Source organism: Bombina bombina, chromosome 9 (genome assembly GCF_027579735.1).
Source record: "Bombina bombina isolate aBomBom1 chromosome 9, aBomBom1.pri, whole genome shotgun sequence".
In the NCBI taxonomy this organism is placed as follows: domain Eukaryota; kingdom Metazoa; phylum Chordata; class Amphibia; order Anura; family Bombinatoridae; genus Bombina; species Bombina bombina.
The window spans coordinates 109132440-109150759 of NC_069507.1; the positions used below are offsets into that span (position 1 = coordinate 109132440).

An 18320-nucleotide genomic window follows, 5' to 3' on the forward strand; every position below is an offset into this window, starting at 1 on the left:
AGAATGGAATTACAGGCAAAGAGGACAAAATAAATAATGAAAGTATATTGCAGAGTTGTTTTATTATATACAATTTATCATTTTATATTACCATCTCAAAGTGTTTAATGTCCCTTTAATGGTGAAGCACTGCAGTATAAATTTGCAGGTAAAGTGATTAAAGTACATATTATATTATTTTGTCTCTATCCCAACTTGTTTTTATGTCCCTTTAAACTGCCAGTAGTGAAAAATGTAAAAAATTATATAAATCACTGTACTTAAAGGGACAGTCTACACCAGAATTTGTATTGTTTTAAAAGATAGATAATCCCTTTATTACCCATTCCCTACTTTTGCATAACCAACACAGTTATATTAATACACTTTTTACCTCTGTGATTATCTTGTATCTAAACCTCTGCAAACTGCCCCTTTATTTCAGTTCTTTTGACAGACTTGCAGTTTAGCCAATCAGTGCTGGCTCCCAGGTAACTTCACGTGCATGAGCACAGTGTTATCTATATGAAACACATGAACTAACACCCTCTAGTGGGGAAAAACTGTTAGAATGCATTCTGAAAAGAGGTGGCCTTCAAGGTCTAAGAAATTAGCATATGAACCTCCTAGGTTAAGCTTTGAACTAAGAATACCAAGAGAACAAAGCAAAATTGGTGATAAAAGTAAATGGGAAAATTGTTTAAAATTACATGCCCTATCTGAATCATGAAAGTTTATTTTGGATTAGACTGTCCCTTTAAAGGGACATAAAACCCTAAATTTTTCTTTCATGACTCAGATAGAACATACAATTTTAAACAACTTTCCAATTTGCTTCTATTATCAATTATTCTTTGTTTTCTTGTTATCCTTTGTTGAAAAGCAGTGCGCATGTGTCTGCAGCACTATGGCAGCAGTTTTGCAACAATGTTATACATTAGCAAGAGCACTAGATGGCAGCACTATTTCCTGTCATGTAGTGCCCCAGACATGTGCACGCTTCCCATCTTGATATCTCTTCAACAAAGGATAAAGAAAAAAAATAAAGCAAATTTGATAATAGTAAATTGGAAAAAAAATTCAAATTGTATTCTCTATCTGAATTCATGTCCCTGTAATATAAATGAGCTTACTTAAATTATTAGTATGATCTATCTGCTTATGCAGATGCATGGCTTTGTATACGTTTGCCTAATCTATTAGGTATAATTCTCTATTTTTTATTCAAATTTGATTTAATTTTTGCCCTCTTTAATTTATTTTTAATAAATAGAGAGGTTGGAATCTAATAATGTATGAAATGAAATTGTACTCATGTGAAACAAGATAAGTACAACAATCTGCTGACAGTAACATTACAGACTTTTAATTAATAAGGGATTTCAGCTAGCCGAGATGAAAAAATGGCTTTGCCCAAGATGAAAATATAATTAACATATCTTAATCTACTGGGAATTGTTAGTACCTGCTAATAATATTTTTTAATGAGGAGGGACACCTGACTTTTCCCATAATAAGATTTACATGATGATCTATAGCCAAGAATTATTTTAAGAAGTACAAAAATGCTTGGGTATTACATATGTTTTATGAAATCTTTTTTTTTAGGAAGAGTTAAAAATAATATTGTTTCTAAGAATAAAAAAACATAACTTCAAAATATTTATTCACGCTATTGAGAAGCATCACATCCCATTCAACTGCCATATCGATGTTCTTTACGATGAACTAGTAGCCACGCCAACAACCAATCCATAATTGATGCTATGGTGATTGACAGCAATCTGGATGGGGTGGGGGGGGGTAGTGTTGGCGGTAGCAATGATTTGGTGCTTTTAAAGGCAAGGAAAAGGCTTCCAACTAGGCTGCCATTTTATGGCAAAATCTATTTTGAAATATTGTTTTTACTCCCTAGAGCCTTTTATCGCCCCTTCAATTCATATGTGTTAAACATTATTGCTATAGTCAATGTTAATACTTTAGATACACTTTATAGTTATCAATATACCAACTAAGTAGATACTTTCAGTAGAGAATCAGATGTACTGTTTCAATGACAGCAGAATGAACCAATCATAGCACTGCTTAAAGAAACCCTGTATTGTAATTGTATTCCCCTTAAAGAGACATGATACCCAAATGTTGAAGCACTTGAAAGTGATGCAGTATAACTGTAAAAAGCTGATTTAAAAAATATCACATGAGCATATCTATGTAAAAATGGAATATATTTTACCTCAAATTTCCTAAGTATCTACACCCCACTGTAAAGAGACTTTAAGCATTCAGGATGCTTGTCCCAGGACTTGCAATGGAGCATGCAGGCACAGTCATGTTATTTTCCTATTCAGTTTTCTGCGATCTCATGAGATTTCATATAAAGGCAAAGCTTTACCTCAGCACTGCTGATGCTGATTAGCTATTGTTTTGGACAGCAACTGAATTATAACGGTTTACACAGCACTTACTCTGGTGAGCTGAAGAAATTTGAGGTAAAATATCTTTCTTTTTTTATATAGAGATGTTCAGGTGATATTTTCTTGTCAGCTTTTTACAGTTATGCTGCATCACTTTCAAGTGATTTAGCATATGAGTATTATGTCCCTTTAATGTGTTCACAATCAGGGCCGCCACTAGGAATTTCGGGGCCCCTGACTCATCCATTGATCAGGGCCCCCCCCTCCTTTGACATGTGCAATTTTTGACCAAGTGACTAAAACGTATATGCACTTTATTCTTGTCTATTTAAACTTGGAAATGTTGTAAAGGTAGTAACATACACACACACAGACACACTCATACACTGAAACACACAAACAAACTCACACATAAGGATTCACATATAGACACTCTAGCAAACACACTCAGACACAGAAACCCAAACAGACACTTAGCACTTGTTTACATTGACCTGACAAGTAATGAGGTAAACTACAGTTTTGTAAAAAAAAAAAAAAGGAGATTTAGAAAACAAAATATGGAGTTCTGATTATCTTTTTGTAAAGGAAGATGACAACTAAATTATGACAACAGCATGCAGTGGCTGAAAAGAAGGGCCCTGAACTGCCTAAAAAATAATTTAAAGGTTAAATGGTGGATTGGTTACTTCCGGAAAGGTCTTGTTAGTCTCAAAGTCTGTAGAAAGATGTGAATAATTAGTAGTAAGGTAAAAATGTCCTAAAAAGGAACAGACAATGGACACACACACAAACTCAAACTTGCACATACACCCAAGGAAACACCAACAGAGACAGCCTCAGAAAACACACAAAGACATACACCCACACACAGAGACACCCACAGAAAACACAGAAAGACATACACACACAGAGAGACAACCACATAAAAACACAGAAACACATACATACACACACTCTCACTGAGACATCCACAGAAAACACACAAAGACATACACACACCCTCACAGAGACACCCACATAAAACAAACACCCTCACAGAGACATCCACAGAAAACACATACTTACATACATACATACCCACACACACCCTCACAGAGACATCCACAGAAAACACAGACATACACACCCACCCTCACAGAGGCATCCAGAGAAAATACACAAAGACAAACATACACACACCCTCACAGAGACACCCACAGAAAAGGCTCAAAGACATACACACCCACCCCCACAAAGAGACCCACAGATAAAAAATACATACACACTCATAGAGACACAAACCAAAGCACAAAGACATAAACACAGACACCCACAGAAACACTCACAGGAGGAAACATGTATGCACCTTGCATCACCTAAATCAATAGTGTGTTACATGCATGATAAAAAAATTCAGAAATTAAGAGATCACTTTTTAAAGAATCATATTTGTAAATGTGCAAACAAAAATAATTCTGTGAATTCAAAATTGTACATTAATGAGCTGGGTAGATGGATAGATGAAGAAAAGTACCTTTAAAAGGTTGACATATGTTTGTTTGTTTGTTTTGTCCCCATTTTCCCCAACCAAGAGCACCACTTCAAATATAGTGTACAAATTTTCCCAGCTGTCAGCTGTACTTATGGATTTTGAAAATGCTGTACTCTATATGGTCTTGGTGGGACCATAAGCTGTGGTACTCATACCATTAGATCTGGTTAAATGCAGGATTTAGGCTTGTTGGTATGTATTTCAAAATTAAGTCATCTGTAGTGTAAACTGAACAGTTTTAAGTTAACCTGTCTCATTTCAAACACTGAGCAATCTTAATCTAAGAGTATAACATTTTATGCAGATGTAAAAATCTTAGATAAAATGCCTCCTTGCATCTGGAAAGTCCTTGCATAAAGGGGCAGTAAACTGGAATGTAATATATATATATATATATATATCTGCCAAAAGGGCATCTACCATTTGTGTATTGAGGAGGAAACATTTCTGCATGGTTTTAAATATAGAATTTCTACAGCATTGTCAAATAATCATAAATACACTGCTGCTAAAAAAAATATGTTTTTATGGACCCCTAGCCCCACCAAACAACTACTACCACACTGAAGTTACAATCCAAAATTGCACAAAGAAATAAAAAACATTTGCTAAGTAAGTCCTACCTCCTCTGCAAATGAAAGTGATCTGCCATCTGACTCAGGCACACACTGTACAAAGTGCCAAGTCTGTCTCACACTGCGCATAGTGGTTTAGTGCACACTAAGAAATCCTCTCAAATGCTAATACTTTACTCCTTGTAATAACATTTCCCATGCTCAATTAGCACTCTGCTGTAGTACCCACTGGTGGCTACCAAAATTTAAAAAAAAAAAAAAAAAAAAAAAAAAAATTTTTTTTTTTTTTTAGTACTTGACTCATGGGGCCCCCCTGGCTCATTGGGCCCCTGACAGTAGTGACCCCTGTCACCCCCTGATGGCGGCCCTGTTCACAATACCTTGTTTTACAAACTTTATAGTATTGCATGTATTGGGAATTGCTCCTCTAGGTTTATTTTTACAATTTAATTAAAACCACCACCCCATAAAAGTTTCTGTACTTAAGTATTGGCCTTTGTATACAGTTAGAGACAAGACAAGCAGGTTGGCTTTTCCTGCAAGCTCAGCCTATTTGCATGTTCTTGAGAACAATATGTGGTTTCAATGAGCAAAAACTGCTGTTTGATATGCAAAAATTAATTTAAAGGAGCATTTCCCCATACATTTAATACTCAATCATTAGAAACACATTGATGGAAAGCAAATTTTACAGTACAGTATCCTTTTAACAATAATAACATCTTTAGAGTGATAAGGCAAATATTAGAAGATAGTTTATTTACATATTTACTATAACACTATGCCCAGCACTGAGGGTCATGTTAATTATTGCTTACACAATCGTCAATGAATCCAGGCCTTTGAAAACATCTTTCGGAAGCGTCTGAAGATTATTATTTGCGAGACTCCTGCAAATAAAATATATAAAAATAAATATTATTTAAAGGTTAAAATCATTTTATTACAGGTTATTCAAACATATAACAAACCACACAAAACTATACAGATTAGACAATTTGTATTAAGGAAATTATTCTCATTAGAAAAGCATTTTCTGTGGTGTTCTGCTGAGAATACAATTAGCTCATTTAAGGGACATGAAACCCAAAAAAATTATTTCCTGAATCAGATAGATCATTCAATTTGCTTTGTTCTTTTAGTATCCTTTGTTGAAAGGCATATCAAGGTAGGCTCAGGAGCTGGAAGCTAGCTGATGATTGGTGGCTGCATATATACAAGGTGGCCCTCGTTTTACAACTGTTCAATTTACACCGTTTCAGAATAACAACCTTTTTTCCAGTCATGTGACTGTTATTGAAAAGCATTGAGAAGCAGTGCATTTATTAAAATAGCCAGTAGATGGAGCTGTCCGCTTGTGTTGCAGCAAAGCCAAGCAAGCTGAAATTAATCAGTTTAACCAGACCTGAGCTATCGAGCAGATTTCAAAGGAACAAGATCTTCCTGTCTATAAATCAGTCCAGATTGGAATGCATAGAAAGAACTGTTTGCAGAAAAGTCTGTGTTGTGTAATTATTTTATTAGGTTTATAATGCTGTTTAGCAAATGTTCTTGTTCATTTAACTTAGTTTAATTATATATTCTGTGTTGTGTGATTATTTTATTAGCTTTATAATGCTGTTTAGCATTTAAAGTCTTCATTTCAAAGCTTTAAAAATAATGTATTAGGTGTTATGACAATTTTGAGAGGGGCCTGGAACCTAACTCCCTCACTTCCCATTGACTTACATTATAAACTGGGTTTCAATTTACAGCGGTTTCGATTTACATCCATTCCTTCTGGAACCTAACCCCGGCGTAAATTGAGGGCTACCTGTATATAACTTTTAACATCGGCTTCCCAATGTATTCAGCTAGCTCCCATTAATGCATTGCTGTTCCTTTAATAAAGGATACCAAGACAACAACTATTTAAAAGCTTTGGAAGTTAACGTACAAAGAGAAATAATTTACCCATTCAGATCGTCCATCTTTATCCTAGAAGCTAACCTAAGGGAACAATGGCTTTATGAGAAGCCTGCTCAAGGGATATCATTAATTTAGTTTGTAAATAGGATCTGGATGTTTTTGTTGTTTTGTTTTATTTTTTAGCTTGTTTGTTTGTTCCAGGGTAACATAGAAAATGCCAATGAAGAAAGGGGCAATGGTTGACCAGTTCTGTAAAATAGAAAGCTGGTCTCCTTCTGAGGCAGAAAAATAAAAAAATAAAGGATACCAAGAGAATGAAACAAAAATTGATAACAGAAGTAAATTGGAAAGTTGTTTAAAATTGTATGTTCTATCTGAATCATGAACTATTCATTTTACTATTATAACCAGGGCCGGCTCAAGAAATTGTGCTGCCTGGGTCCGAGAATGCAATGACTCCCCCTCCAGTAGTAACATTATTGATTAGCATATCAACCTACTAGCTTGGCCGCTGTCCTTACTAAGCCTGCCTACCTGCATGCCACCAATGCTTATGCACAATTGTCCAATAAGTGGGAAGGAAGTTGCACTTGTCACCCTTGACCGATTTTATGTCTTTGTACATAATGGTCTGAGTCTGACAGTGGCTGACTAAGTCACTGAAGTGCCCCTTGTCAAGTGCTGCCTGGGTCCCTTGGAACCACTTGGTCTCATGGTTGAGCCGGCCCTGCTTGTAACTTTAAGAAGTTTAATAAACCTGAGGATGAAAACATTTTTAGAAAAATGAGCAACACCAAAACAAGGAGTCAAAATCTAAAGTTAGGGGGTAGCACGTTTAGAAGTAATATGGTCAAGCACTTCTTTGTTGATATGGTAGTTAAAGGGCCACTGTAAGTAAATATTTTCTATGCCTGTTACTAACTAACTACCCCAAATACGCTTTTTATCAATAGCATTTCATTAACATATCTCTACCGTATATCAGAAATCTTGTCTGCAAATTTAATTGTTTTCCAAACCCACTCCGTGGGTATCCTTTGCTCTGTACCAATCCGTTTACAATACCTAGGTTTCAAAATGGCACTTTAAACACAAAGTTATTGGTTTAAGTATTTTGAACACGCAGTGCTGAAAATAGTGGGCAGGATAACGTGACATCATCAGCAAATAAAAGATATAACTTTTAGAACGTTATGAAACTTCGTTTTGGAGAAAATATAGGTCAGTAGGTTTTAATTAATGTTTATTAACTTTAATATGTTAGTTGTTTAGCTTAAAAATTATAACGGAAAGTAATCCTTTAAAGGGATATGAAACCCAAAAATTTTCTTTTGTGATTCAGACAAAGCATATAATTTGTTTTTCTTCCCAATTTGCTTGTATTAACGAATTTGCTTTTTCCGGTGATATTCTGTGTTGAAGAGATACCTAGGTAGGCATCTGCAGCACTATATGGCAGGAAATAGTGCTGCCATCTAGTGCTCTTGTAAATGGATAACATTCAGGCAAAACAACTGCCATATAGAGCTCTAGAAATGGGCTGGCTTCTAAGTATATACATCTTTGCTTTTCAACATACGATACCAAGAGAACGAAGAAAAATTATAATAGAAGTAAATTAGAAAATTGTATGCTCTGTCGGAATCATGAAAGAACATTTTTAAGTTTCATATCCCTTTAAAGGGACTTGATATCCATTTTTTTTTCTTTTATGATTTAGAAAGAGCATGCAATTTTAAACAACTTTCAAATGTTCGTCTAATTTTCTAATTTGCTTCATTCTCTTGATATTCTTTGTTGTAAAGCGTATCTAAATAGGCTCGGTAGCTGCTGATTAGTGGCTGCACATAGATGCCTCTTGTGACTGGCTCACCCATGTGCAATGCTATTTCTTCAACAAAGGATATATAAAGAATGAAGCAAATTAGATAATAGATGTCAATTGGAATGTTGTTTAAAATTGTATTCTCTGTCCGAATCATAAAAAAAGTATTTTGGGTTTCATGTCTTTTTAAGGATTGATTGGTCACTGGCTGAAAAGCAATACTCACACTACTCTGACAGTAACCCGTTTCAAAAGCATAAAAACTGGAACATTTGTTTTTACCAAAAAAAAGTGTAATACATATTTTAGAAACGACAAAGAAAGAAACATGACTTTCTCTTGTTAAGTGTATCCAGTCCACGGATCATCCATTACTTATGGAATATATTCTCCTTCCCAACAGGAAGTTGCAAGAGTCCACCCACAGCAAAGCTGCTATATAGCTCCTCCCCTAACTGCCATATTCAGTCATTCTCTTGCAAGCCTCAACATAGATAGGAGCTCGTGAGAGTCTGTGGTGCTTTATACTTAGTTTATTCTTCAATCAAAAGTTTGTTATTTTTAAATGGCACCGGAGTGTGCTGTTTATCTCAGGCAGTATTTGGAAGAAGAATCTGCCTGCGTTTTTTCTATGATCTTAGCAGACGTAACTAAGATCCATTTGCTGTTCTCACACATTCTGAGGAGTGAGGTACTTCAGAGGGGGAATGGCGTGCAGGTTTTCCTGCAGATAAGGTATGTGCAGTAAAATATTTTTCTAGGAATGGAATTGACTAAGAAAATACTGCTGATACCGAAGTAATGTAAGTAAAGCCTTAAATGCAGCGATAGCGACTGGTATCAGGCTTATTAATAGAGATACATACTCTTATAAAAATGTGTTTTAAAACGTTTGCTGGCATGTTTAATCGTTTTTTAACGTACATTGGTGATAACACTGTAATGTTGGTATAGCCTTAAATGCAGTAAAAGCGACTGGTATCAGGCTTATTAATAGAGATACATACTCTTGTAAAAATGTGTTTTAAAACGTTTGCTGGCATGTTTAATCATTTTTTAACATATGTTTGGTGATAAAACTTATTGGGGCCTAAGTTTTTTCCACATGGCTGTCTTAAATTTTGCATAGAAACAGTTAACTGAATCTTCCCACTGTTGTAATATGAGTGGGAGGGGCCTAATACTACAGGACATTTCAGGACATTTCTAAAGGGCTAAAAAGACTTCCAAAATCGTTTATAGGGAAGGTAATCCACAGCTCTGCTGTGGCAGTTTTGTTGTGTCTGTTTTTAAAAACGTCTATGTCGTTTTTTTTATCTGTTTTTTGCATTAAGGGGTTAATCATCCATTTGCAAGTGGGTGCAATGCTCTGTTACCTTATTACATGTACTGTAAAAATTTCGTTTGTTTTACTGCCTTTTTTTCACTGTTTTTCAAATTTTGACAAAATTTGTTTCTCTTAAAGGCACAGTAACGTTTTATATATTTGCTTGTTAACTTGATTTAAAGTGTTTTCCAAGCTTATTAGTCTCATTATTAGTCTGTTCTAACATGTCTGACATAGAGGAAGCTCTGTGTTCATTATGTTTTAAAGCCATGGTGGAACGTGTACCAGATGTACTGATTTCATGTTAAACAAAAAATATAGAACAAAAGTAGCAGACGCACCACAAAGTCCTTATGCAGAGGTTCTCTTTATTGTCACAAACTGGGAGCCAGGAAGGCAGAACAACGTTTCGGGCTACAAACCCTTATTCATGTTCATGAACATGAATAAGGGTTTGTAGCCCGAAACGTTGTTCTGCTTTCCTGGCTCCCAGTTTGTGACAATAAAGAGAACCTCTGCATAAGGACTTTGTGGTGCGTCTGCTACTTTTGTTCTATATTACTTTGAGGATTTTTGCAGTAATCCTACTGCAGTATGCACCCTATTAAGGATTGAAGTGCTGGATTTCTGAATTGCTTCATGTTAAACAACAAAGATAATTTTTTTGTCTTTAAAAACATTATCACCAGAGGATTCTGTCGTGGGGGTAGTTATGCCGACTAACTCTCCCCACGTGTCAGACCTTTTGACTCCCGCTTTAGGGACTCACGCTCAAATGGCGCCAAGTGCATCAAGGGCACCTATAGCGTTTATTTTTCCAGGGGATTCTGTCGAGGGGAAAGTTATGCCGATTAACTCTCCCCACGTGTCAGACCCTTCGACTCCCGCTTCAGGGACTCACGCTCAAATGGCGCCAAGTACATCAAGGGCGTCCTTAGCGTTTATTTTACAAGACATGGCAAAGGTGGTGAATAATACTCTGGCAGCAGTATTAGTCAGACTACCTGAAATTAAAGGAAAGCAGATAGCTCTGGGGGTAGATACAGAGCATACAGACGCTTTAAGAACCATGTATGATACTACCTCACAATATGCTTAGTCTGTGGGTGATTTTTTTGACTCAGGGAAGATGATTTAACCTGATTCTGATATTTCTACATTTAAAATTTATGCTTGAGAACCTCCACTTGTTGCTCAGGGAGGCTTTGACTGCTCTGAATGAATGTGTACAATCGCAGGGCCAGAGAAATTGTGTAGACTGGATAAATAATATGCAGTGCCGGTGTGTACTGATGTTTTTCCAATACCTAAAGAGGTTTACTAAAAAATTTTTTTTAATAAGGAATGGGATAGACCAGGTGTGCCGTTCTCTTCCCCTCCTATTTTTTAGAAGAATGTTTTCTAATAGTTACCACCACACGGGACTTCTGGCAGACAGTTCCTAAGGTGGAGAGAAGAGTTTCTACTCTAGCTAAGCGTACCACTACCTCTGGCGAGGACAGTTGTGCTTTTTAGATCCAATGGATAAAAAATGTTTATTCAACAGGGTTTTATCCTGCAGCCCCTTGCATACATTGCTTCTGTCACTGCTGCTGCGGCGTTCTGGGTTGAGTCTCTTGATGAGGCTTTACAGTTAGCGACTCCATTGGATGAATATATTTGACAAGCTTATGCTAGCCAATTCCTTTGTTTTCTGATGCCTTTGTTCATTTGACTAGACTAACGGCTAAGAATTCTGTTTTTTACTATACTGGCGCGCAGAGCGCTATGGCTTATATCATGGTCAGCTGTCGTGACTTTAATAAATAAGCTACTTAACTTCCCTTCAAGGGGCAGACCCTATTCGGGCCTGGTTTGAAGGAGATTATTGCTTATATCACTGGAGGAAAAGGTCATGCCCTTCCTCAGGATAGGAATCAAGGGCCAAAAAAGGTCTAATTTTCGTGCCTTTTAAAACTTTAGGGCAGGTGTGGCATCCACTTCCTCTAAGGCAAAACAAGAGGGAATTTTTGCTCAGTCCAAGGCGGTCTGGAGGCAATTGGACCTGGAACAAAGATAAGCAGGCCAAGGAGCCTGCTGCTGCCTCTAAGACAGCATGAAGGAACGGACCCCTATCCGGTAACGGATCCTATAGGGGGCAGACTTTCATTCTTCGCCCGGGCGTGGGCAAGAGATGCCCAGGATCCCTAGGCATTGGAATTTATATCCCAGAGATATCTTCTGGATTTCAAAGATTCCCCCCCAAAAAAAGGGGAGATTTCGCCTTTCACAATTATCTGCAAACAAGATAAAGAAGGAGGCATTCTTACATTGTGTACAAGATCCATCCAGTTCCAAGAGAGGAACAGGGACAGAGTTTTTACTCAAATCTGTTTGTGGTTCCCAAGGTGAGGGAACCTTCAGACCTATTTTGGATCTAAAGATCTTAAACAAATTCCTCAGAATTCCGTCATTTAAGATGGAAACTATTCGTACCATCTTAACTATGATCCAGGAGAGTCAATAGAGGACTACAATGGATTTGAAGGATGCTTATCCTCACATTGTGATGCATAAAGATCACCTTCGTTTTTCAGGTTTGCCTTTCTGGACAGGCATTACCAGTTTGTAGCTTTTTCCTTTGGGATATCTACAGCCCCAAGAATCTTTATGGAGGTTCTGGGGTCGCTTTGGCGGTTCTTAGGCCGCGGGGCATAGAAGTGGCCCCTTAGTTAGACGACATCCTGATACAGGCGTCAAACATCCAAATTGCCAAGTCTCATACGGACGTAGTACTGGCATTTCTGAGATCACATGGGTGGAAAGTGAACAAGGAAAGAGTTCTCTATCCCCAATCTCAAAGGTTTCCCTCCTAGGGACTCTGATAGATTCTGTAGAAATGAAAATTTACCTGACGGAGTCCAGGTTGTCAAAGTTTCTAAATTTCTGCCGTGTTTTTCATCCCATCCGCGCCCTTCGGTGGCTCAGTACATGAATGAAATCGGCTTAATAGGTAGCGGCAAGGGACATAGTACCGTTTGCACGTCTACATTTCAGACCGCTGCAACTATGCATGCTCAGTCAGAGGAACGGGGATTACACAGATTTGTCCCCCTGTTGAACCTGGACCAAGAGACCAGAGATTCTCTTCTCTGGTGACTATGTCGGGTCCATCTGTCCAAGGGTATGACCTTCCGCAAGTCAGATGGGACAATTGTTACAATGGATGCCAGCCTTTTAGGTTGGGATGCAGTCTGGAACTCCCTGAAGGCTCAGGGATAGTGGACTTAGGAGGAGACCCTCCTTCTAATAAATATTCTGGGAGTGATATTCCATGCTCTTCAGACTTGGCCTCAGTTAGCAACTCTGAGGTACATCATACTCAGTCGGACAATATACACGACTGTGGCTTACATCAGCCATCAAGGGGGAACAGAAGTTCCCTAGTGATGTTAGAAGTCTTACAATAATTCACTGGACAGAGACTCACTCTTGTCTATCAGCTATCCATATCCCAGGTGTTGAGAACTGGGAGGTGGATTTTCTAAGTCGTCAGACTTTTCTTCCGGGGGAGTGGGATTTCCTCCGGAGGTCAAGACCAAGCAGGAGAGGGCTTTGGTGTTTTTGACAGCGCCTGCGTAGCCACGCAGGACCTGGTATGCAGATCTGGTGGACATGTCATCCTTTCCATCACGGTCTCTGCTTCAGAGACAGGTCCCTCTACCTCAGTGTCCTTTCAACCATCTAAATAGAATCAATCTGAGATGGACTGCATGGAGACTGAACGCTTGATGTTATCAAAGCATGGCTTCTCCGAGTCAGTCATTGATACCTTAATACAGACATGAAAGCCTGTCTATAGGAAAATTGAACATAGATATGGTGAAAATATCTGATTGTTATGAATTCAAGGGTTACTCATGGAGTAAAGCCTGGATTCCCAGGATATTATCTCTTCTCCAAGATGTTTTTGAGAAAAGGGTTGTCAGCTAACTCCTTAAAAGGGACAGATTTTTACTCTGTCTATTTTTTTGCACCAGCGTCTGGCAGGTATTCTAGACGTTCAGGCATTTGGTCAGGCTTTGGTTAGATCCAAGCCTGTGTTTAAAACTGTTGCTTCACCATGGAGCTTAAACCTGGTTCTTAAGGCTCTTCAAGAAGTTCCGTTTGAACCTTTTTTGTTCCATAGATATCAATCTTTATCTTGGAAAGTTCCTTTTGGGTAGCTATTTCCTCGACTCGTAGAGTCTCCAAGTTATCTGTGTTACAATGTGATTCTCCTTATCTGGTCCTTCATACGGATAAGGTAGTCCTGCGTACCAACCTGTCTTTTTGGTTAAAAAGCATAATTCATTTAGCTTATGAGACTGCTGGATAGCAGCCTCCTGAAGGGATTGCAGCTCATTCTACTAGAGCTGTGGTTTTCACTTGGGCCTTTTTTAAATGTGGCTTCTGTTGAACAGATTTACAAGACGGAGTCTTGGTCTGCGCTTCATACTTTTTCAAATTTAACAAATTTGATACCTTGCTTCTTCGGAGGCTATTTTTGGGAGAAAGGGTTTTTTGTTACAGGCAGTGGTAACTTCCGTTTAAGTACCTGCCTTGTCCCTCCCATCATCCGTGTACTTTAGCTTTGGTATTGGTATTCCATAAGTAATGGATGATCCGTGGACTGGATACACTTAACAAGAGAAAACATAATTTATGCTTACCTGATAAATTTATTTCTCTTGTAGTGTATCCAGTCCACGGCCCGCCCTGTCACTTTAAGGCAGGTAATTTTTTCATTTGAACTACAGTCACCACTGCACCCTATGGTTTTTCCTTTCTCTGCATGTTTTCGGTCGAATGACTGAATATGGCAGTTAGGGGAGGAGCTATATAGCAGCTTTGCTGTCGGTGGACTCTTGCAACTTCCTGTTGGGAAGGAGAATATATTCCATAAGTAATGGATGATCCGTGGACTGGATACACTACAAGAGAAATAAATTTATCAGGTAAGCATAAATTATGTTTTTATGCCCCTTACATGAGACTAATGTATGATTTAGCAATAAAGACACAAGGTTGTATCCCTGAATCACCATGTGAGGCCGCCAGTGTTCATTACAACTATTTACTATGAATAACAGATCATTAAAAATTTGTTGCTATTAAACATATAAATAAATTAATGAGCCTGAGATTTGTTTTAAGTGCTTACATAGTAGATGATATCCCAAAACATTTATCATCTGATTTTCTATTCTATGAGTGGTTTCTGATCCATGTAATCCTTCCACGTTAAAGGGACAGTCTACTGAAAATGTTTATTGTTTAAAAAGATAGATAAACCCTTTATTACCCATTCCCCAGTTTTGCATAACCAACACAGTTATATTAATATACTTTTTACCTCTGTGATTACCTTATATCTAAGCCTCTGGAGACTGCCCTCTTATCTCAGTTCTTTTGACAGATTTACATTTTAGGCAATAAGGAATGAGCACAATGTTTATCTATATGGCACACATGAACTAGCACTATATAGCTGTGAAAACCGGTCAAAATGCACTGAGATAAGAGGCAGCCTTCAAGGGCTAAGAAATTAGTATATGAGCCTACCTAGGTTTAGTTTTTAATAACGAATACCAAGAGAACAAAGCATATTTGATGATAAAATTAAATTGGAAAATTGCATGCCGTAACTGAATCATGTAAGTTTAATTTTGACTAGAATGTCCCTTTAATTAGCTAACCCCTGAATTTTCATCAACCCAGTTGTGCTTAGGGATGTCACTAATGGCATGGGTGCTTACTATTGCCACTAAACTTTCTTCTTCTTAAGAAGCTACTACAGACATAGCAGTGAGGGTGAGTAGAGGCATGATTATAAGTATCTAAATGTTGTATGTAGATTTTAAGTGAATGCCCCTCATTGTGCCTATATTGCAGTCTTTAAGCTTTCCATGCTGTTGGTTTGGTATTGGCTTGGGGGGGTGAGTCTTTTGACCATTATATAGGTTTATCCAAGGATTGATTTCATTATTTTTGTATTTGTGTCTTAATAAAACTAGGCAATTTTATTTTAAGTACATCTAAAATGGCATCAATGTGGTTTATCTATGGATAAAACCAATGTACCTTTGTTAAAAGTCTAGAAATAGTGTGAAAATGAAACCTAAGAAGCCATCTTGTGTTTTATGAAGTCCTGTATGAGCAGTCACAGTGACTTTACCAAAGCTTTTAAAGGGATATGAAATCCAAAATTTTTCTTTCATGATTCAGATAGAGCATGGGATTTTAAACTTTCTAATTCACTGCTATTATCAATTTTTTTCATTCTCTGGGTATCTTTTGTTTAAAAGCAGGGATGTATGCTTAGGAGCCAGCCCATGTCTGGAGAACTATATAGCAGCAGTTTTGCAAGAATGTTATCCATTTGCCAAATCACTAGATAGCAGCACTAATTCCTGTCATGTAGTGCAACAGATGCTTACCTAGGTATCTCTTCAACAAAGAGTATCATGGGAACAAAGCAAATTTGATAATAGAAGTAAATTGGAAACCTTTTTAAAATGGTTTGCTCTGTCTGAATCACAAAATAAAATATTTGGTGTTAGCGTTAATGTTATTACAGCTCGCGTACAAGAGTTAAAGGGACGTAAACCCAACATTTTTATTTTGATATTCAGATAGAGTATGAAATTTTAAACAACTTTCCAATTTATCTCTATTATATAGTTTGTTTTGTTCTCTTGGTATCTTTGGTTGAAAAGCATATGCAACCTAGGTAGGCTCAGCAGCAGCAATGCACTCCTGGGAGCTAGCTGCTAATTGGTGGCTGTACATATATGCCTCAACTCATTGGCTCACCACATGTTTTCAGCTAGCTCCCAGGAGTGTATTGTTGCTCCTTCAACAAAGGATACCAAAAGAATGAAGCACATTTAATAACAAAAGCAAATTGAAACGTTGTTTAAAATGATATACTTTATCTGAGTCATGAAAGAAAAAAAATGTGTTTCATGCCGCTTTAAGCATGAACTAGTAATACGAGTGTGAGTTTCTGCTTAGCTCTCGTCATTGAAAGTATGGAGAACGTTAGTTACCGCAATGTCGTGCAGGTGAACTCGCAAGATTTTTTTTTTTTTTTTAAATGCCTGATTTTTAATATGGTTTCTAGCTGTTAAACAATCAGAATCTCACTACTGTGGTTAACTATTGAGCTCCATTTATAATCTAAGGGGCCTATCTCACAAGAGCTGCTGGTGCAATGCTGAATACGGAGAGCGTATTGCTCTCCGCATTCAGCGAAGTCTGTCAGACCTGATCCGCACTGTCGGTCCGACAGACATTTGATAAATAGGCCTCTAAACCTAAATGACCTTCTTGCTTTTAAAAAATATTGCAGCAGATTTCACCGTCCATTATGGTGGATTTAAACCTTGATGGTATAACAATGTTCAGCTGCTGTATGCCGTGCTGCACTCATGTGCCACCTTCATGGAAAATAATAATGACCACACTAATTAAGCATCACTTCATTACACTAGGGGTTCACGTGCAGTTTTTTATTTTTATCTTTTTTTTTCATGGCATTTCCCAATAATGAGAGGAGGGACGAGAAAAGAGGAGGGGAGGGAGAAAAAGAGGAAGAGAAGGCAAATGAGGTATGTGTGTGTAGGGTTGTCCCCGTCCCTTAAAATACAGAACACTTATAAGTTACACATGCTGCAGGGTGTGCAGGGAGGAATAGGAATAGTGCTGTCCAGTGTTGATATTGGGCATTTTGTATTGTTCTTTAAATAGGCTTAGGTCCAGTTCCTAAGAGATCTGACAGCAGACCTTAGAGGGAGCGTTGAGCGGTGCATAGGACACCCGGATGGGCCCCTGGCAGTGCATCAAAACCTACCACCCCTCCCCAAATTTGCTGCCCTAGGCATGTGCCTTGTCTGCCTAAGCCATAATACGCTCCTGATTTTGCTTCATTCTCTTGGTATCCTTCATTGAAGGAGCAGCAATGCACTACTGGGAGCTAGCTATATTTACAGCCACCAATCAGCAGTTAGCTCCCAGCTCCTGAGCCTACCAAGGCATGCTTTTCACCAAAAGATACCAACAGAAAGAAAAAAATAGATAATAGAAATAAATTGGAAAGCTATTTAAAATTGTATGCTCTGTCTAAATCATGAGAGAAAAATGTTGGGTTTCATCTCATGTCCCTTTAATTTCCATTTAAAATCCAAATAAGTTACATTATTTATCAAAAGGCCATAAAATGTTAGCTAGATGTTTTTGACATTATGTTGCCCTTCGTGCCCTGTATTGGTTGCCATAGGCAACTGCCTGCATGTTGGCTCTAGATTTGTGTCTTAAAGGATTAGTAAAGTATGTTTACATTTATTTTTTTTTAAAGCAAATGATCAAATGTTATTTCTATATGTGATTCTACTTACTATTTTTAAAAAACGAAGTTTAGATCAGGTATTAAAAGTATAATCATTTTTTTCTTCTTACGTCACTTTTTCCAGCCCCCTTCAAAGGGCGGTCTAGAAAGCTCTTCTTCACACATAAATTAGCTTCCCTAATTATCATATTAAAACGCGTGCGCATTTAAAAGCATTTTGCCACGCATGGGCAATGTGCTAATTGAAGACTTTTTTCTTGTCGCAAATTGTACGCATGCGCAATCTTAGAACTCCGTTTCCTGTCATTGCTATGCTAATCTTGACGGCGGTCACATGACAGCTAGATCACTTATGTAAGAGATTGTATTAGAGAAAATAAAATGTGC

At 37.6% G+C, this 18320-nt stretch overlaps 1 protein-coding gene across 1 annotated transcript in view; it reads right to left on the reverse strand.

Annotated features, from left to right (window-relative positions):
- Positions 1-18320, reverse strand: part of LGI1 (leucine rich glioma inactivated 1) — a 190462-nt gene that overhangs the window by 29180 nt on the left and 142962 nt on the right. The window contains exon 5 of the mRNA XM_053691691.1: positions 5324-5395. Coding sequence (XP_053547666.1) covers positions 5324-5395 — 72 coding nt within the window. The remainder of the gene's footprint in view (positions 1-5323; positions 5396-18320) is intronic.